The sequence below is a fragment of the Entelurus aequoreus genome, linkage group LG21 (genome assembly GCF_033978785.1).
Source record: "Entelurus aequoreus isolate RoL-2023_Sb linkage group LG21, RoL_Eaeq_v1.1, whole genome shotgun sequence".
Taxonomy (NCBI): domain Eukaryota; kingdom Metazoa; phylum Chordata; class Actinopteri; order Syngnathiformes; family Syngnathidae; genus Entelurus; species Entelurus aequoreus.
In genome coordinates this window covers 50680169-50702126 of record NC_084751.1, presented here as the reverse complement: position 1 = coordinate 50702126, position 21958 = coordinate 50680169, and the positions used below count along the sequence as shown (strand labels likewise).

At 37.6% G+C, this 21958-nt stretch overlaps 1 protein-coding gene across 1 annotated transcript in view; it reads right to left on the bottom strand.

Annotated features, from left to right (window-relative positions):
- Nucleotides 1–21958, bottom strand: part of LOC133638631 (guanine nucleotide exchange factor VAV2-like) — a 190884-nt gene that overhangs the window by 39401 nt on the left and 129525 nt on the right. The window contains exons 10-17 of the mRNA XM_062031422.1: nucleotides 16843–16911; nucleotides 16679–16765; nucleotides 13815–13903; nucleotides 11662–11794; nucleotides 11387–11401; nucleotides 10875–10984; nucleotides 9564–9665; nucleotides 2888–2976 (exon numbers count right to left, since the gene is read on the bottom strand). Coding sequence (XP_061887406.1) covers nucleotides 2888–2976; nucleotides 9564–9665; nucleotides 10875–10984; nucleotides 11387–11401; nucleotides 11662–11794; nucleotides 13815–13903; nucleotides 16679–16765; nucleotides 16843–16911 — 694 coding nt within the window. The remainder of the gene's footprint in view (nucleotides 1–2887; nucleotides 2977–9563; nucleotides 9666–10874; nucleotides 10985–11386; nucleotides 11402–11661; nucleotides 11795–13814; nucleotides 13904–16678; nucleotides 16766–16842; nucleotides 16912–21958) is intronic.

Here is a 21958-nt window from a genome sequence, read left to right as displayed (position 1 = left end):
ACAACAAAAAAAACACAACAAAAAAACTGGCAGCTCAGTTGCCAGAATTTTACTGTAAAATGTACATTTGTTTTTTTTACTGTAAATAAAAAAACTGCAATTTTACAGTACAATTTGTGGTAAGGAAACAAAAACACAACAAAAAAACTAGCAGCTCAGTTGCCAGAATGTTACTGTAAATTGTAATTTTTTTTTTTACTGTGAATTAAAAAAACTGCCATTGTACAGTAAAATTTGTGATAATTTTTTTTTAAAAAAACAACAAAAAAACTGGCAGCTCAGTTGCCAGAATTTTACTGTAAAATGTACATTTGTTTTTTTTACTGTAAATAAAAAAACTGCAATTTTACAGTACAATTTGTGGTAAGGAAACAAAAACACAACAAAAAAACTAGCAGCTCAGTTGCCAGAATGTTACTGTAAATTGTATTTTTTTTTTTTACTGTGAATTAAAAAAACTGCCATTGTACAGTAAAATTTGTGATAAATTTTTTTTTAAAAAACAACAAAAAAACTGGCAGCTCAGTTGCCAGAATTTTACTGTAAAATGTACATTTGTTTTTTTACTGTAAATAAAAAAACTGCAATTTTACAGTAAAATTTGTGGTAAGGAAACAAAAACACAACAAAAAAACTAGCAGCTCAGTTGCCAGAATGTTACTGTAAATTGTAATTTTTTTTTTTTACTGTGAATTAAAAAAACTGCCATTGTATAGTAAAATTTGTGATAATTTTTTTTTTTAAAAACAACAAAAAAACTGGCAGCTCAGTTGCCAGAATTTTACTGTAAAATGTACATTTGTTTTTTTACTGTGAATAAAACAAAAACTGCAATTTTACAGTAAAATTTAGGCAAGAGCTGCCAGTTTTTTTGTTGTCTTTTTTTTTTTACTACAAAATCAACTGTAGATTTTCCGGTCTATTACTGCAAATGCCAAAACGGCATCACAGTTTATTACAGTTAAAAAAAGTACTGTTTTTTTTTCATTTAATGAAAAATACTGTAAAAAACACAGTAAATGTCACAATTTTACCATGAAATCTATTGCTACTTTTACATTGCCCAATTTGATGGATTACTTGCTTTTTGAAATCATTATTAAATCGAAAAACATTCATTTGCATTTTATTAGTAGATTTTTTAGAACTAAAATGTCAATAAAAATATGGTAAATTGCAATAATTTCACCTCAAAATGTAGTGTAGTCTACTGTAAATGGAAAAACATTACTTCTGTTTTTATGGTAAAAAAAAAATAAGAAAATACATTTGTTTGTTTTTTACTGTGAATAAAAAAACTGCAATTTTACAGTAACATTTGTGGTAAAACAAAAAAAACTGGCAGCTCAGTTGCCAGAATTTTACTGTAAAATGTACATTTGTTATTTTACTGTGAATAAAAAAAAATGCAATTTTACAGTAAAACTTGTGGGTAAAAAAAAACAAAAAAAAATGGCAGCTCAGTTTCCAGAATTTTACTGCAAAATGCACATTTGTTTTTTTACTGTGAATAAAAAAAACTGCAATTTTACAGTAAAATTTGTGGGGGGAAAAAAAAAAAAAAAAAACTGGCAGCTCAGTTTCCAGAATTTTACTGTCAAATGCACATTTGTTTTTTTACTGTGAATAAAAAAAACTGCAATTTTACAGTAACATTTGTGGGGAAAAAAAAACACAACAAAAAAACTGTCAGCTCAGTTGCCAGAATTTTACTGTAAAATGTACATTTGTTTTTTCACTGTGAATAAAAAAAACTGCAATTTTACAGTAAAATTTGTGGGGGAAAAAAAACACAACAAAAAAATTGGCAGCTCAGTTTCCAGAATTTTACTGTACAATGCACATTTGTTTTTTTTACTGTGAATAAAAAAAACTGCAATTTTACAGTAAAATTTGTGGGAAAAAAAAAAAAACACAACAAAAAAACTGGCAGCTCAGTTGCCAGAATTTTACTGTAAAATGTACATTTGTTTTTTTACTGTGAATAAAAAAACTGCAATTTTACAGTAAAATTTGTGGTAAAAAAATCAATTAAAAAAATAAAATAAAACTGGCAGCTCAGTTGCCAGAATTTTACTGTAAAATGTACATTAGTTTTTTTTACTGTGAATAAAAAAAACTGCAATTTTACAGTAGAATTTGTGGGGGAAAAAAATAATTAAAAAAAAAAAAAAAAACACAACAAAAAAACTGGCAGCTCAGTTGCCAGAATTTTACTATAAAATGTACATTAGTTTTTTTTACTGTAAATAAAAAAACCTGCAATTTTACAGTAAAATGTTGGCACCTGAGCTGCCAGTTTTTTTGTTGTCGTTTTTTTTTTTACCACAAATCAACTGTAGATTTTTTGGTGTATTACTTTTTAAAAAAGTACTGTTTTTTTCATTTAGAGAAAAATGCTGTAAAAACCTCAGTAAATTTCACCATTTTACCATGAAATCTATTGCTACTTTTACATCACACAATTTGATGGATAACTTGCTTTGAAATCATTATTATTAGTATTTATTTCTATTTAAAAAAACGGTTTGAATGTTTGATAATATATGTTTGCAAAATTAGACAATATTTAAGTTAACATCATTTGCAAGGTGTTCAAATATATATTTTTCTCCCAAAATAGAAAGAAAGAATACCTTTAATTAAGAAAAGTTACTGTACATTATTGATGCATATTATTTCCAGGCTTTCGAGGGCCAAATAAAATAAAGTGGCGGGCCACATTTTGAGTTTGACGCCTGTGCTTTAGCGTTTCACAGCTTTGATGAGTGAAAATCTGGGTATATTTTCCAAGTCTTGTCTCGACATGTCACGTGTGCTATCGGGAAAGCGAGTGGGGTTTATCCGATGTGCTCTAATGTGATATAAAGTATGAAGAGAGACGTACTGATCCTGCAGATGGTGATCACTTCCAGACACTCTTTGTGTGCTCCTGTTCCACACCGAGAACAGAAGTAACCCTGATAGAAGATGCCCCTGCAGAACACACACAAAGAAATGCATCTGTGATGAGTCTTTGATCCCAATATACAAGTCCTGGTCAAAAGTTGACATACACTTGTAAAGAACATAATGAGTTTCCAATCATTTCTACAACTCTTTTTTTTTTTGTGATTGGAGCACATACTTGTTGGTCACAAAAAAACATTCATGAAGTTTGGTTCTTTTATGAATTTATTATGGGTCTACTGAAAATGTTGGGTCAAAAGTATACATACAGCAATGTTAATATTTGCTTACATGTCCCTTGGCAAGTTTCACTGCAATAAGGCGCTTTTTGGTAGCCATCCACAAGCTTCTGCTTGAATTTTTGACCACTCCTATTGACAAAATTGGTGCAGTTCAGCTAAATGTGTTGGTTTTCTAACATGGGCAAGGCAAGGCAATTATTTATATAGCACATTTACAACAATTTTTAAATTGGACCAAAGTGCTTTACAGGTTAAAAAGCATAGAGCAAAAAAAAAAAAACAAAGAACATAAACAATGAATGAGCTAAACAAGATAGTGCAAAAGCAATACGGTAAAAGAGTTTGAATAAAAAAAGTAAAATTGCAAAATGAAAATAATAATATAATAAAAGTAAGACAAATTGAAAAAAAAAAAAAAAAAATTAAGCGAAAGTGGGGGGTTGGGGGGGGGGCTAGAAATGGTGGCCTAGTGGGCGGACTCAGCTCAGGTTAAAGGCCAGCGAGAAGAGGTAGGTCTTAAGAAGGGTTTTGAAGACCCCCAGGCTCTGGGCTGACCTAATGTGGAGGGGAAGGCTGTTCCGGAGCTTAGGGGCGGCAACGGAAAAAGGCTCTGTCCCCTCTGGTCTTTAACCTGTATCTGGGGACCGCCAACAGCAGTTGGTCAGCTGACCTTAGGACTCTGGACTTCTTTCTTTCAGAATTGTCCACACGTTTAAGTCAGGACTTTGGGAAGGCCATTCTAAAACCTTCATTCTAGCCTGATTTAGACATTCCTTTACCACTTTTGACATGTGTTTGGTGGTCATTGTCCTGTGTCCTGGGCATGACGTTAAAGTGCATCCGGCAGTGGAGGCCCCTCTTGTTATTTTTCATTTATTATTTTCATTTATTATGCGCCCCCCAACCAACTGTTACATCAGCCCGGGGCGCAGCCCGAGTGGAGAAACAAAAAACAAAAAAACAGAGACAGAGACTGACTCTATGGGGTCTTGGGGCACTAGGAGGTTAACCCCTTTACTACTGTTACTGTTACCCCAGGTGGCCCTTGGCAAAGGCCTAGTACCTGACTGCCCCCTAGCCAGGGATACGGTGAAGACCTCAACGGCGGAGCAGGCAGAAGACGGTAAATTTAAGAACTACCACAACGGCTGCGATGGCGGAAGAAGGCACCCCCACTTCCACGTGGGCCCAAATATGGGGAAATAACAACCCAAGACCACAACGGTGGAACAGGCGGAGGATGATTGCTAACCCTATGGAGCGCCACAACGGCTGGGAAGGCGGATGAAGGCTGCAGCAGAAAAGGGTCCCCAGCATACTTGCCAACCCTCCCGATTTTTCCGGGAGACTCCCGAATTTCAGTGCCCCTTCCGAAAATCTCCCGGGGCAACCACTGTCCCGAATTTCTCCCGATTTTCGTGATGGCACTGTCCTCTACAACCTGTCGTTGCGTCCGCTTTTTCACCATACAAACAGCGTGCCGGCCCAGTCACATAATATATGCGCCTGAGGGTGACCGTATAAACAACTTTAACACTGTTACAAATATGCGCCACACTGTGAACCCACACCAAACAAGAATGACAAACACATTTCGGGAGAACATCCGCACCGTAACACAACATAAACACAACAGAACAAATACCCAGAATCCCTTGTAGCCCTAATTCTTCCGGGCTACAAGATACACCCCCGCGCTACCACCAAACCCTGCACCTCCCCAATCTCCGGAATTCGGAGTTCTCAAGGTTGGCAAGTATGGTCCCCAGTCGTCTTGGACTCCATGCCACTGGACCCTGACCCGGATCTGTCAAGGATCGTGTGGTGACTGTCTGTGCACCAGTCTCCCCACGTTAAACTAAGTCACGCTCAGGCATCCTCCATAAAGGAACAATTTCCCTTGTGGATCATTAAAGTTTGTCTAAGTCTAAAGGGATACCCCCCCTACCAGGAGGATCGTCATATTCGCTTCGAGTGACCGCCGATGATGTCCTGTTGGAACACCCAACTGTGCCCAAGACCCAACCTCCGGATTTTAGGTTGTCCTGAAGAATGTGGAGGTAACCCTCCTTTTTCATTGTCCCATTTACTCTCTGTAAAGCACCAGTTCTATTGGCAGCAAAACAGGCCCAGAGCATAATACTACCACCACCATGCTTAGCGGTAGGAATGGTGTTCCTGGGATTAAAGGACTCACCTTTTCTCCTCCAAACATATTGCTGGGTATTGTGGCCAAACAGCGCAATTTTTGTTTCATCTGACCACAGAACTTTTCTCCAGAAGATCTTATCTTTGTCCATGCACAATTTAGGAATACAATGCTACAGTTGCAGAATTAGCATTCCTCACATATTAATTTTGAATAATAAGGGCCATACATGATGACAGGTAATCAGCATGCAGCATGAAGTGAGATCACTGGTCCGAGCCTTTTCCACCGGTCGGGGATTTAGGTCAGGCCAGCCATGAAATGTGTGGGTCAATACACAAAGTGCCGTTGGTGTGACAGAGGCAGACGCGGTGATTCCGTGACACGGGTTATCCCCACTGCGATGGCGCCGCTGAGAGGGGGTGTGTCCGGGGACACAGCGGGGGCGGGGGGGATGTTTAAAAATATCCACTCTGCCACAGCCAGGATGTTTTCACTTGGATTTTTCGAGCAATAGCAAGCTGGCAGAGCCAAAACTGGTCAAGCTTGAGAGATTTGTCTTTGGGCCTTTGAAAATGTTACGTACGATATATCATTCTAATACTAAATAACTATTCAGCCATTTAAATAACATGTATACATTTACAATAAAATTACCAGTAAAATATGTTGTTTTAGAGGGGTCATATCATGATTTTGCCTTTATTTTTAAAACACTTCATTTTGGTCGACATACCATATTTTTTGCTGTTAAACCCTCAAAATTCATTATTAATTCTACGATAGTTTTTATGTTTTTGTATCCTAACTTTGGAAGTTTTTAACTTATTTTAACAAGTGGGGTGTCCAAACTTTTTCCACGAGGGCCGCACACTGAAAAATCAAAGCAAGCGAGGGCCATTTTGATATTTTTTTATTTTAAAAACCAATACAATATATGTATAAAAAATATACATTAAGGCCTCCACTCAGGCTTGATCCCGGGGACCCCAAAGGGTTTTGTTAAAAAATATATAAAAAATGTGTCATTATTCAGTATTATTATTTTTATTATTATTCAAGTTTTAAATCCATGGATCAAAATTAGGTCTGTCTGTCAATATAACGTTTTTAAAGATTTAAGTCGTATGCTCTTTTTGTCAAAGAAAACCCTGTTTTTTTATGGAAAAAACACAAAATATGCAATATTTTCACCCAATAACATTTTTAAGTGGAATATTTGAGATTATATAATAATTGGAGCCTTAAGAAGGTCAACAACTCATAACACCATTGATTTTAATTCATTATTATTTTTTGAGCGATGACACTTAAAAACAAATCACACAAAAATTATTGGGGAACCAAAAGGGTCCTACTCATTAAAGTGTTAAAAAATAAATTAAACATTTTTTTTACTGTTTACTTTTAACACAATAATCTCGAGATCAACTTCAGATCTATCCGTCAATTATAAATTGTATTTTTGTTTATGTTTTTTGTTTGTTCGTTTTAGGCCCTTCTTTAAAAAAAAAAAAAAAAGACAGCTTAATTTTTTATATGGCAAACACAAAATATGCAACATTTTCCCCAAAAAATATCTCAAAGTGCAATATTTAATGTGACGTGATTGGAGCCTTGGATAGGTCAATAATTCATAATGACATTGATTTTCATTCATTATTATTTCTTAAAGCAAGAAACAGCCTGCATGGCAGCTTTGTGTTATTAGAGTAAACATTGCAACATTTTCTTGTTACATTTCACCTGTTAGGTCTTTCATACCACTTTTTATGTTTTTAATTTTTTTAATAGTATTTTAAAATGGGCCGTGGGGCCGTTAAAAAATGACCTGTGGGCCGCAAATGGCCACCGGGCCGCACTTTGGACATCCCTGTGTTAGGCAGTTAGAGTATGTAAAAATGCACTGTGAATGTATTGGTTTCAACTTCAGAGTAGAACGGCATCTGAGACAGTTTTTTTGAGATACAGTATATTTTGGACTATAAGGCGCACGTAAAATCCTTTCACTTTCTAAAAAATGGACAGTGCGCCTTATAACCCGGTGCGCCCAATGTACGGAATAATTTTGGTCGCGCTTACCGACCTCCAAGCTATTTTATTTGGTGCCTGGTGAAATGATAAATGTGACCAGTAGATGGCAGTCACACATAAGAGATACGTGTGGACTGCAATATGATGGCAGTCACACATAAGAGATACGTGTGGACTGCAATATGACTCAAGTAAACAACAACAAAATGTTATATGTTCCAATAAAAATATAGAACATTACACACAGCGCTCAAAAGTCTATCAAAATGTTTTAGTACGACTTTGGTAAGCTATGAAGCCACACCGCTTGATGGATTGTACTGTGCTTCTACATACGAGTATTATTATGGTGTGTGTATAAGGTAAGACATATCATCTGGCGTTTTGTTTCGCAATATTATGCAAAAGCAACTTTTCTTACTTTCTGGCACCTGCTGATCTGTATTTTGGATCTGCATAAGTCCTGAAAATTTGAGCGCGTTCGTCTTTGTAGTCCGTGTAGACACCGTAGTCGATAAACTTATTTTTTTCCCTCTATCTTCTTGTTATGTGACATTCATCCTCCACTGCTGCCATTTCTAATATAAAGTAGTGTAAAGTTCTTACTTATATCTGTCAGTTAACTCGCTATGAAAGCGCTAAAACATACCGGTGTAGTGAGCTTACATTATTCACCCAAGGAACTTTAGTTATTAGAGAGTTCCGGTCGGACGTTTTTTCACGGGACACATTTCCGGCGTTGTTGTTGGACTAGTGAGCCACGGATGAGGAGATGCTGCTCCGTTATTGATTGAAGTAAAGTCTGAATGTCATTAAAACAGCTAGCGCCATCTTTTGACACTTCTTCCACTCCCGTCCTTGCACGCTACACCGCTACAACAAAGATGACGGGGAGAAGACGCCGCCGAAGGTGAGCCACGTAAATAAGACCCGCCCACAAAACGGTATATTGTAGCATCCCGGAAGAGTTAGTGCTGCAAGGGTTTCTGGGTATTTGTTCTGTTGTGTTTATGTTGTGTTACGGTGCGGATGTTCTCCCGAAATGTGTTTGTCATTCTTGTTTGGTGTGAGTTCACAGTGTGGCGCATATTTGTAACAGTGTTAAACTTGTTTATACGGCTACCCTCAGTGTGACCTGTATGGTTGTTGACCAAGTATGCCTAGCATTCACTTGTGTGTGTGTGTGAAAAGCCGTAGATATTATGTGATTGGGCCGGCACGCAAAGGCAGTGCCTTTAAGGTTTATTGGCGCTCTGGACTTATCCCTATGTCCGTGTACACAGTGGCGTTTTAAAAAGTCATACATTTTACTTTTTGAAACCGATACCGATAATTTACGATATTACATTTTAAAGCATTTATCGGCCGATAATATCGGCAGTCCGATCTCTACTTTTTACCCCTCAAAATTGGACAAAGTATCAACTGTACAAATTCAAATGAAACCGAACTGACTATGGGAGTTAAGGTATTCATGGCTTATTGTTGGATGGTATGGCGTATTTGTTGACTTTTTGTTCCTTTTTAATGATCAAATTCTAGGATTGATGTTACCATTGATGAAAAACAACCCCTTAAGGTGCAATATGATGATGAAGACGAATAGTAGACATCATGTTAGAATAATTGTTTCTAAGTTATCACAAAAACTGATTGTGTTACATTGAGTGCCCGGTGAGAATCAAAAGCTGTCTTTGGAACCACTGTGTAGGGGGGTGGGAACAAAATGAAACAAACAGAAAGATATTGTCTGACCCAAGGACTACAAAAGCGGAGAGGAAGCAGGACCAGACTCCCATCCAGGCGACTTCCTTTTTGAACTGTTTTACGAACCTCTTTTTGAACTCGTTTACGACCTTTTCTGTGAAGTGTTTACGACCTTTTCTTTTGAACTGTTCCGTAACCAAAGGCAACGCTGTTTACGACCCACTTCCCTCCGGAAACAGCTGTGGTCATGTGGTGAGGGAAAGTCAAATAAAGGAGGAGTTGTACAATATTTCGCCTAGAGCGTGCTGAGATACTGTACAAGGGTAAAGTGTACAGGCGACTCTCCTCAATTGAGCCAAATTGAATTCTGTCTCGGTTTAATTCCTTGCTTCTTGTCTTGTTTAATAGATGTCATCAATGTTTGAACCTGACACATCACTTGAAAGGCAATGGTTACAAATGTCAGTGTTTGTTCTCGTTACCTCAGCAGCATCTTGCAAGCTCGACAGTTGGTGTTCTTATCGAATGTGTGCATTTGGAAGTTATGCTGGTTGGCCGTGGCTCTCTCAGGCTTGATGTTGGACCTGCAAGACGAATGACATACGGTAGAACAGGGGTCACCAACCTTTTGGAAACCAAGAGCTACTTCTTGGGTAGTGATTAATGCGAAGGGCTACCAGTTTGATACACACTTAGATAAATTGCCAGAAATAGCCAATTTGCTCAATTGACCTTTAACTCTATGTTATTATTAATAATTAATGATATTTACACTTAATTGAATGGTTTAAAAGAGGAGAAAACACGAAAAAAATGACAATTAAATTTTGAAACATAGTTTATCTTCAATTTCGACTCTTTAAAATTCAAAATTCAACCGAAAAAAAGAAGAGAAAAACTAGCTAATTCGAATCTTTTTGAAAAAATTAAAAAAATAATTTATGGAACATCATTAGTAATTTTTCCTGATTAAGATTAATTTTAGAATTTTGATGACATGTTTTAAATAGGTTAAAATCCAATCTGCACTTTGTTAGAATATAAAACAAATTGGACCAAGCTATATTTCTAACAAAGACAAATCATTATTTCTTCTAGATTTTCCAGAACAAAAATTTTAAAATAAATTCAAAAGACTTTGAAATAAGATTTAAATTTGATTCTACGGATTTTCTAGATTTGCCAGAATATTTTTTTTGAATTTTAATAATAATAAGTTTGAAGAAATATTTCACAAATATTCATTGTCAAAAAAACAGAAGCTAAAATGAAGAATTAAATTAAAATGTATTTATTATTCTTTACAATAGAAAAAATAAATTTACTTGAACATTGATTTAAATTGTCAGGAAAGAAGAGGAAGGAATTTAAAAGGTAAAAAGGTATATGTGTGTAAAAATCCTAAAATCATTTTTAAGGTTGTATTTTTTCTCTAAAATTGTCTTTCTGAAAGTTATGAAAAGCAAAGTAAAAAAAATAATGAATTTATTTAAACAAGTGAAGACCAAGTCTTTAAAATATTTCCTTGGATTTTCAAATTCTATTTGAGTTTTGTCTCTCTTAGAATTAAAAATGTCGGGCAAAGCGAGACCAGCTTGCTAGTAAATAAATACAATTTAAAAAATAGAGGCAGCTCACTGGTAAGTGCTGCTATTTGAGCTATTTTTAGAACAGGCCAGTGGGCGACTCATCTGGTCCTTACGGGCGACCTGGTGCCCACGGGCACCGCGTTGGTGACCCCTGCGGTAGAAGAACATGCAAGAGAGGCTGATTGTGCAGTCAAATTAACTCACATGGCCATTTCAAACTGTTCCATCCATTTCCTTTTTGTTTCTTCCGTTTTACAGAAGAACTGGAAGCCCTGCTTCCCTTGCAGGTGGATCAGGTAGAAGCCATAAGACCACTGGAGGGGGGGGGAAACACCAGCAAGCAGCAGACGGTAGTGAGATAAGTCGATGCAATGACAGGATGAGACAAAAAAACATGATCTCAAATCAGACTAAATACAAACCCCGTATCCATATGAGTTGGGAAATTGTGTTAGATGTAAATATAAACGGAATACATATATTCCGTTTATATTTACATCTAACACAATTTCCCAACTCGCATGGAAACGGGGTTTGTACATTCACTTATTTCAGAACTCAATGATGCTCGACATGCTTTAGCGATGTGGTCTGCATGAAAGCCATTATGGGTAAAAGGTGCGTGCAGTAGCCACATGACACCCCCCAAAAAACTGCCAGAACTAGCCCATCATTAAAAAGAGGATGATGTAAATGAAAGTGTCACTTGAGCTTACCATTTTTCCACTTGACTGGTAAGCATGCAAAAAGAAAAGACACCATAAAAACACGCAGTTACACATGCGACATGGACAGAGACATGCAAATTGAAAACAAACAAAGCCAATGTTATGCTCCGCTGTACATTTTTTATGAATCCTAAATGACCGTTTTTGCATGAACGAGCACAAAGCATTACTTTTAAGTTCTACATTGCCGACAGCCCTTTTGACAATTGTCCTCATGATTACACCAGATGTTGATATATAATTCCCTTTTTCATCACCCCTACCTTTTTCATGTCTCTGTTGTTCATGGGATCGTCGGACATTTTATAAGACTGCAGTTCGATAATCTCTTTGAGCTCGTAGCTGTAACCTTTCCTCTTGCAGACAATTACAACTTTATCAAACAGGAATATATACCTGGAGATACAAACAAACACACACACACGTCATTATTATTTATTTACATTCATTTGTTCCTTTCTGCACACTGCAAAAAGTCAGTGTTCATAAACAAGAAAAAACAAAAGAAAAATTAGGGGTATTTTATTTGAACGAAGCAAAATTATCTGCCAATAAAACAAGAAAATGTGGCTTTTCAAGGCTTTCCAAAACAAATAAAATCAAAGCTGCAAGCAGCGTTGGTCGGGTCCGCATCTTTGGCAGGTGCTAGTCCTAAGTGTCCCAATACTTTTGTCCAGTGGTAGTCCTGAGTGAGACCTACATAGAGGTTTTTGTTTCATGTCTCTACGATATTCGCACTGGGAGTTAGAGGAAGTTGTGTCTGTGTCTTTTTCCTAGGTGTTGCGGCACAGTGGTTGACGGTGGTAAAATCGAAGCAGCAGAGCAGAGGTCTTTGAAGGCTCGTAAAATCAAAACCGTAGCACGAATCAAAACGCTTTCGTCAACTTTTAATCAGAAGGGTTCAATCTCTCTCCTGTAGTAGTTTGAAGCCGAAACGACAAACGCGCTCAGAGGAGATAAAGTTTGATGTTTGGTGACCGGTTGTAACAAAAATTTAGTTTTGAAGGAGGAATAGCAAACTTCCTGTTGATTTTTGCTGAAGGATGTCAATCTATCTATGTAGGTCTAGGTGAGACCTACATAGAGGTATTTGTTTCATGTCCGGAAGTTACAAGCAGTTTTGTCTGAGTTCTCCTCTGAGAAGCAGTTTTGGCTCTGTTTTACAATAAAACAGAGCCAAAACGAACCCCAAAACTCAAAAATTGCGCTAGAGAGCAATTTTGAGTTTTGGGGTTAGTTTTTTTTTTTTAGATCGCAATTTCCCCCCAGTCCCGATGTGTGTGAGAAGTTTGGTGAGTTTTGAAGTATTTTAAGGGGGTCAAATTACAGCTCAAAGAGGCAAAAATGAGTGTTTTTAGTAAATGTTTGTCTTAAATGGGAAATTGCCAACTTCCTGTTGGTTTTTGCCCGAGGATGTTAAATAATGAAATGTAGGTCTACGTCAGACCTACATAGAGGTTTTTGTTTCATGTCTCTACGACCTTCCTAGTGGGAGTTACAGGCCGTTTTTGTTTTATCCTAGGGGGCGCTAGAGCGCAATTTTGATTTTTGGGGTTTGGTTTTTTTATTAGATGGCAATTTTCGCAGGTCCTGATGTGTGTGTCAAATTTGGTGAGTTTTGAAGCATGTTAAGTGGGTCAAATTAGAGTTTTTTGTGGGGTCGGTATAATAATAATAAAACCTTACAATAACAATATGTTCCTTTGTACCTGTACAAAGGAACAACAAGGAAAATAAGTATATTCTCACTAATAACAAGTGCACTTTTCTTGGTAGAAATAAAAAAGAGACCTTTTTGCTCAATATGTTGAAAAATATTCTTAAATGAAGTAAATGCTAGTGCCATTATCTTGACATAATGATATGCGCTCGGCATTACATTTCTTGAAACCAGCAAACTTATACTAAAAACTAATTTATTGTTCTTAATGGAAAGGCAACAAGGCAACCGCTTGTTACTCTCGGGGTCTACGAGCCGCTCAGGCAAATCATATCGTCTAAAAATGCATTTTTCCACCGATAACATGACATCATCGCATCAAGTGCGTGCTCTTTCAGTCAATTAGTGCGCATATAAGTCATGATTTTTGTTTTTTTCATGCTTGAAGTAAGAAATTATTACTTTAAAAAAGTAGTTTTATACTTGTAAGTGTTAATGACACAGCTTTGCAACAGTTGATATTCTAGTTTCAAGCATGTTTTACTCAATATAGGTCATCAAATCTCAGCAACAAGCTGTAATATCTTACTGAGATCATTTAAAACACTTAAAACAAGTAAAACACTCTAACATAAAATCTGCTTAGTGAGAAGAATTATCTTATCAGACAGAAAATAAGCAAGTATCACCCTTATTTGAGATATGTCATCTTACTTAGATTTCACTTTTTGCAGTGTAGAAAGTCAGGAGACTCACCGGTCCTGTTTAGTACGATTGACGATGGAGCAAACCTTCAGCTCTCCGTCTATCTTTGGCCTCCCGTACTCCACCAGCTTCACCTGCTGCTGAGGTCACACAGACAGTCCGGGGTCAATTCACTGATTGCTATGACTAATGAGGGCTTATAAATAATTCAGCTGCACCCGAGGCTCACAGAGAATCCAAATAGACACAGAATACATGACGCCATCCTCGCTCGAGTACACCTCCACCTTCCGGTGATTGCAAAAGCCTAATGAGGAGTAATGGATATAAAACAAATACACAGTGGTACCTCGACTTTCGTTATTAATCCGTTCCAAACGGTGTGTTGTTGTGGTTTGACTCCGGAACTGCATGTGAATATTCTCAATCATCCAGGTCATTGAATCGATTGCAATCGGAATGTTCAGATTGTCTTCGATTGTACTTTTATTTACATGTATTTAATATTTAGAATTAGAGATGTCCGATAATGGCTTTTTTGCCGAAATCCGATATTCTGATATTGTCCAACTCTTAATTACCGATTCCCATATCAACCCATACCGATATATAGAGTCGTGTAATTAACACATTATTATGCCTAATGTTGTTTTGGTTTAGGGTAGCGGGGGGGTGTATGATGTAGCGTCCCGGAAGAGTTGGTGCTGCAAGGGGTTCCGGGTATTTGTTCTGTTGTGTTTATGTTGTGTTACGGTGCGGATGTTCTCCCGAAAATGTGTTTGTCATTCTTGTTTGGTGTGGGTTCACAGCATGGCGCATATTTGTAACAGTGTTAAAGTTGTTTATACCGCCACCCTGAGTGTGACCTGTATGGCTGTTGACCAAGTATGCCTTGCATTCACTTGTGTGTGTGTGAAAAGCCGTAGATATTATGTGATTGGGCCGGCACGCAAAGGCACGCCCCCCAATATTGTCGTCTGGAAGGAAATCGGGGGAAATTCTGTAGAATGGTTGCCCCGGGAGATTTTCGGGAGGGGCACTGAAATTCGGGAGTCTCCCGGGAAAATCGGGAGGGTTTGCAAGAATGACCGGGAGACGCAACGGCTCTGTACTTCTCCCTACGCCCGTGAACCACTCCACACAGCGGCGTTTTAAAAAGTCATACATTTTACTTTTTGAAACCGATAATTTCCAATATTACATTTTAAAGCATTTATCGGCCGATGGTATCGGCAGCCCGATATTATCGGACATCTCTATTTAGAATGCATTAAAAAAAAATCCATCCGTCGTCATGTTCCAATGTGATTCTCTTGATTAGAAACATGCAACTTCTATAAGCTTAATCATCACTTAAAGGGGCCCCATTATGCAAAACCAACTGTTCTTACCTATTGGTACCTGCTGTTGTGTGTATTTGGGATCTGCATAAGTCAATTTGAAATTAAATCGCGGAGGCATTGCAGGGATATTTATAAGACAATCTTGCATTCCTTCATACTTCCGCTAAAGTTTAATAGATTAATTTGGAATTTTCCCCCATTTGTGTCGTTTTTCCCCGAGGTGATGTCAGCGGACTATACATTTATGGTAAAGTTTTACCTGACGAACTTTGCAAGTGTCTGCGATTGTAGTTTGACGATGTAGTCAATAAATTCCTTCTTTTTCTCTATCCTCTTTTTGTGGGGCAGACAGGCTCGGTCGGACATTTACACGCGTCCTCCGCTGATGCAATTTCTATTACAAAATAGTGTATAGGTTGAACAGGAGACTCGCTAAAGAAGCGCTAAAAACTACAACAAAGACGGCGGGGAGAAAACGCGGTCAAAATAGAGGGACGTACCGTATTTTTCGGACTATAAGGCGCACTTAAAATCCTTTCATTTTCTCAAAAATCGACAGTGCGCCTTATAACCCGGTGTGACTAATGTACGGAATAATTCTGGTTGTGCTTACTGACCTCGAAGCAATTTTATTTGGTACATGGTGTAATGATAAGTGTGACCAGTAGATGGCAGTCACACATAAGAGATACGTGTAGACTGCAATATGACGCCAGTAAACAACACCAAAACTTTAAATGTTCCTTTGAGAATATAGAACATTACACACGTCACTCAAAAATATGTCAAAATGTTTTAGTATGACGTTGAAGCCGCACCGCTTGATGGATTGTCGGCCCATTACGGCTACCATAGTCAGAGATACAAGTATTACTATGGTGTGTATATAAGGACTGCAAAATGACACCCATTAGCAGACATATTATCTGGCGTTTTGTTTCACAATATTATGCGAAACCAACTTTTTTTACCTTCTGGTACCTGCTGATGTGTATTTGGGATCTGCATAAATCCTGAAAATTTGCGCACTACACACAAAATGACGCTTTCTGAAGAGACTTTGCAAAATGTTGACCAGAGGACCACCGTTACATGTCATGTAGACCAGTGGTCCCCAACCACCGGGCCGCGGCCCGGTACCGGTCCGTGGACCGATTGGTACCGGGCCGCACAAGAAATAAAAAAAATAAATAAAAAAAATAAAAATAAAAATTATTATTATTTTTTTATTTTTTTAATTAAATCAACATAAAAACACTATATATACATATTGTGTATGTGTATGTCAATATAGCCTGCAGGTATACAGTCCGTAAGCACACATGATTGTATTTCTTTATGAAAAAAAAAAAAATGAAAAAAAAAATTAAAATTATTTATTTATTTATTTATTTTTTAAATTAAATCAACATAAAAACACTATATATACATATTGTGTATGTGTATGTCAATATAGATCAATACAGCCTGCAGGTAAGCACACATGATTGTATTTCTTTATGAACCCCCCCCCCCCCCTTTATTATCAACCCAAAAACTACAGATGAGTCATGATCAAGTGCAAATACTTACAAGATTTTCTATAGAACTTTGGAATTCGCTAATTTTCTTCAGTGTCTCGTTGTCCCGCTTGACCTCGTTGATGTACATGGCCAAGTCCTAATAAGGGAAGACAAACCCAGCATGTCAATGTTGAGGCGTCATGTTGAGTAAATGTTCATTTCTCAAAAACACACCTGCATAGCTTCAAGGGCCTCCTTTAGTTGTTGTCTCTCTGGTCGGTCTGCGGAGTGACTCAGAAGTTCCTATGAGGAGAGACTTGTATTATTCCATTGTTGTTCAGTGTACCTAAAACCCTCTTGGAGCAGGGATGTCAAACTGGTTGTCATTGAGGGCCACATGGCAGTTATGGCTGCCATCAGAGGGCTGCTTGTAACAGTGAATAATGGATGAATTTGCCTCGGGATTTTGTTATTAATGATATAAATTGTTCTAAGTAGACCGTCGATTTTACAGTAAAAACTTTACATTTACAAAAGTTTACTGTAAAATATAGTGTTTTTTTAATTTAGGGGGTGTTACGGAAAAAGCTGGCAGCTTGGTTGCCCGAATGTTTGTTTTAAATTAACATTGGGTTTTACAACAAGTTTTTTTTTTTTTTATTCTGGCAACTTAGCTGCCAGTTTTTCTACCATAAAAAAACTAATGTACCGTCTTTGCATTTACAGTAACACACCGTTAAAAACAACAACCGCAGCTCAGTCAACAGAAGTTCAACGCAAAAAACTGGGAGGTTTTTTTTCAATTTACAGTAATGTTGTCCCGATACCAATATTTTACAGTAAAAACTTTACATTTACAAAAGTTTACTGTAAAATATAGTGTTTTTTTAATTTAGGGGGTGTTACGGAAAAAGCTGGCAGCTTGGTTGCCCGAATGTTTGTTTTAAATTAACATTGGGTTTTACAACAAGTTTTTTTTTTTTTTATTCTGGCAACTTAGCTGCCAGTTTTTGTACCATAAAAAAACTAATGTACCGTCTTTGCATTTACAGTAACACACCGTTAAAAACAACAACCGCAGCTCAGTCAACAGAAGTTCAACGCAAAAAAATGGGAGTTTTTTTTCAATTTACAGTAGTGTTGTCCCCATACCAATATTTTACAGTAAAAACTTTACATTTACAAAAGTTTACTGTAAAATATAGTGTTTTTTTAATTTAGGGGGTGTTACGGAAAAAGCTGGCAGCTTGGTTGCCCGAATGTTTGTTTTAAATTAACATTGGGTTTTACAACAAGTTTTTTTTTTTTTTATTCCGGCAACTTAGCTGCCAGTTTTTCTACCATAAAAAAACTAATGTACCGTATTTGCATTTACAGTAACACACCGTTAAAAACAACAACCGCAGCTCAGTCAACAGAAGTTCAACGCAAAAAAATGGGAGTTTTTTTTTCAATTTACAGTAGTGTTGTCCCGATACCAATATTTTGGTAGCGGGGCCCGCCTGCAGTCCAGACCTGTCTCCCAGCGAAAATGTTTGGCGCATTATGAAGCGTAAAATACGACAGCGGAGACTGTTGAACGACTGAAGCTCTACATAAAGCAAGAATGGGAAAGAATTCCACTTTCAAAGCTTCAACAATTAGTTTCCTCAGTTCCCAATCGTTTATTGAGTGTTGTTAAAAGGAAAGGCCATGTAACACAGTGGTGAACATGCACTTTCCCAACTACTTTGGCACGTGTTGCAGCCATTAAATTTTAAGTTAATTATTATTTGCAAAAAAACATTAAGTTTATGAGTTTGAACATCAAATATCTTGTCTTTGTAGTGCATTCAATTGAATATGGGTTGAAAAGGATTTGCAAATCATTGTATTCCGCTTATATTTACATCTAACACAATTTCCCAACTCATATGGAAACGGGGTTTGTACATTTAATGAGAAAATATGAAGTACTTTATTGACACATATCATTTCCAGGTGTTTGCGGGCCAGATCTGGAGTTTGACGCCTGTGACTTAGATCGATGTGGAAATCTAGACAATATCGACCAAATGGCGGCAGGAGGGTGTTGCTGATGCATATTCGCTCTTTACTCTGATCAGGGAAGTGACACTGATGTGGAGGAACAACAGCAACAAACTGTAGGCAAACAACAGAAGGCAAGAGAACGCTATCACGAAGAATCCAGCTCTGAAACTGCAGCAAGCCAGAAAGCCGCGACCGTGCCCCCTCCACAACCAAACGTTCCGCATCTTTATGATCAGCAATTGCCTTTCTTCTCTTCCACCAAGGGGGAAGTAATTAAATGCCCACGTGATGTATGAAAAGCCGTTGAGCTACGATGAGATTTAGCGCCATAAATCATGGCAAGAAGCCGGAGAACAGATGATGTGCAACAGATGATACTCGAGCAAATTGCAATTTATCAACGTCCTAAAGTCACATTAAAAAACTGCCAATGTAAACTGCGGGTGTTGCTAATTTTCTAATCTAATTATGTCGCTCACGAAAAGCTCTAACGTGCTCTTAGCATGGCAAAAATGTGCAAGTTATATTTTGGGTGCTTCTCTTTAGATGTTTAAGGTCATATTTGTTTTGTCTATTCGTGACAGTTGTTTGCCAAATTTGAGCACTCGGACTTCAAATGAAAACATCAAACGTGACATTTTGACTCACTGAGGTCCACTCTTGCTCTGTGAAAAATCACCAGCAGTTCACCACATTGGGAGCGGAACAGACCTCTTTAAGGGATGTAAGAAAATGGAAAAAGATGAAGAAAAATATCTATTTTTTGTTTTGATATGTTTTCTGTCGGATAACAAACATTCCTAATTGTTTGTGTTAAACATGCTTCACTGATGAGAGGACTTGGCTAGCACCGTTTTGTCCTACCAATTTCAGCGATCATTGAACTCATCGTAGTTTGTTTACATGTACAACTTTCTCCGATGCTGCCACAGAAAGACGTGTTTTATGCCACTCCATCTTTGTCTCGTTTTGTCCACCAAACGTTTTATGCTGTGCGTGAATGCACAAAGGTGAGCTTTGTTGATTTTATTGAGTTGCTGGAGTGCTAATCAGGCATATTTGGTCAATCCATGACTGCAAGCTAATTGATGCACATATTGCATCATTATGCCTCGTTTGTAGGTATATTTGAGCTCATTTAATTTCCTTTACTTACGTCTTCTGTGTATTTAATTTATATTTGCATGTCTCATGACACATTATCTGTATGTGATATTGGCTGCATTTCTCATAGTTGTTTGTGTGCCATGTTGTTCCAGACCACAGCAAACGTTACCCAGCTTGCAAAGATTGTAATAAATCCATTAGAAGAAGACAGCCTGCCGTTTCATTAAACTTGGACACACACATCTATACCTTTGGCCATTATAAGCCAGTAATTTCCAGAAGTTATCTCATCCTGTGAGAAGCCTCCATTTTACTAGTGATTTCCAATGTGCAGAAAAAAAATCAAAATACAACATTACTGTCAACAAAGATTTGTGTCAGCCTTTGATAGTAGGCTAATACAGCTGATATAGACACTTACATCATGTGTTGCCTTCATTATAACACTTATATAAGGCTTTTATTTTTTTGCGGCCCCAGATAGATTTTTTTTGTTGTATTTTTCGTCCAATATGGTTCTTTCAACATGTTGGGTTGCCGACCCCTGGACTAGAGTAACTAGAAGTAGATAAAAATGTTTTGCTATATCTAAATATCGTTTTAGCGGGGCTAACGAAAAAGCTAAATGCTAATCCACAAAGAAGCGCTAATAAGGAGTCTGTTAAGCTAGAACTAGCCAGCGCCAGGCTGGATAATCCCTGCACACATAGCAATTCTTCTAGAATAATATACAACTCACATAATGTTTTTTCTGCGTCAGAGGTGGACATGCATTTTACTGAGGTGGCAAACAATCTAAAAATTCCTGTCATATCAATTCCTAGATATGGTCGAAATTATTTAAAGTGCACTATGCATAATAAACGTAACATTATTAATATTGCTACTACGGATACTTTCAACAAAAACTCCTCAAAACAGCCCACTACCTATAATATGGGCTTTTTAAATATAAGGTCATTGTCTTCCAAAACGTTATTAGTTAATGAAGTCATCAGAGACAACAATCTTGATGTCGTTGGTCTAGCCGAGACCTGGCTCAAACCAGACGAATTTTTTGCGCTGGGTGAGGCGTCTCCTCCTGGCTATGCGGGAACGCATATTGCCCGCCCCATTAAAAGGGGTGGGGGTGTTGCACTAATATACAACAAAAACTTTAGCCTTACCTCGGACCTAAATAATAAATATAACTCGTTTGAGGTGCTTACTGTGAGGTTTGTCACACCGCTGCCTCTCCACCTGGCTGTCATCTACCGCCCCCCTGGGCCCTATTCGGACTTTATCAATGAATTTTCAGAGTTCGTTGCTGATCTAGTGACGCACGCCGACAATATAATCATAATGGGAGACTTTAACATCCATATGAATACCCCATCGGACCCTCCATGCGTGGCGCTCCAGACTATAATTGATAGCTGTGGTCTTACACAAATAATAAATGAACCCACGCATCGCAACGGTAATACGATAGATCTAGTGCTTGTCAGGGGTGTCACCACCTCTAAAGTTACGATACTCCCGTACACTAAAGTAATGTCCGATCATTACCTTATAAAATTCGAAGTTCGGACTCATTGTCAACAAACTAATAATAATAATAATAACTACTATAGCAGCCGCAACATTAATACTGCCACAACGACGACTCTTACTGACCTACTGCCTTCAGTAATGGCACCTTTCCCAAATTATGTGGGCTCTATTGATAACCTCACTAACAACTTTAACGACGCCCTGCGCGACACCATTGATATTGTAGCACCGCTAAAGCTAAAAAGGGCCACTAAAAGGCGTACCCCATGGTTTACAGAAGAAACTAAAGCCCAGAAATTATCATGTAGAAAGCTGGAACGCAAATGGCGTGCGACTAAACTTGAGGTTTTCCATCAAGCATGGAGTGATAGTTTAATAACTTATAAACCCATGCTTACCTCAGCTAAAGCTAAATATTACTCAAATCTCATCCACCTCAACAAAAATGATCCTAAATTTTTGTTTAGTACAGTAGCATCGCTAACCCAACAAGGGACTCCTCCCAGTAGCTCCACCCACTCAGCAGATGACTTTATGAATTTCTTTAATAAGAAAATTGAACTCATCAGAAAAGAGATTAAAGACAATGCATCCCAGCCACAACTGGGTTCTATTAACACAAATATGACTGTATATACGACGGACATTGCCCTCCAAAATAGTTTCTCTCTCTTTGATG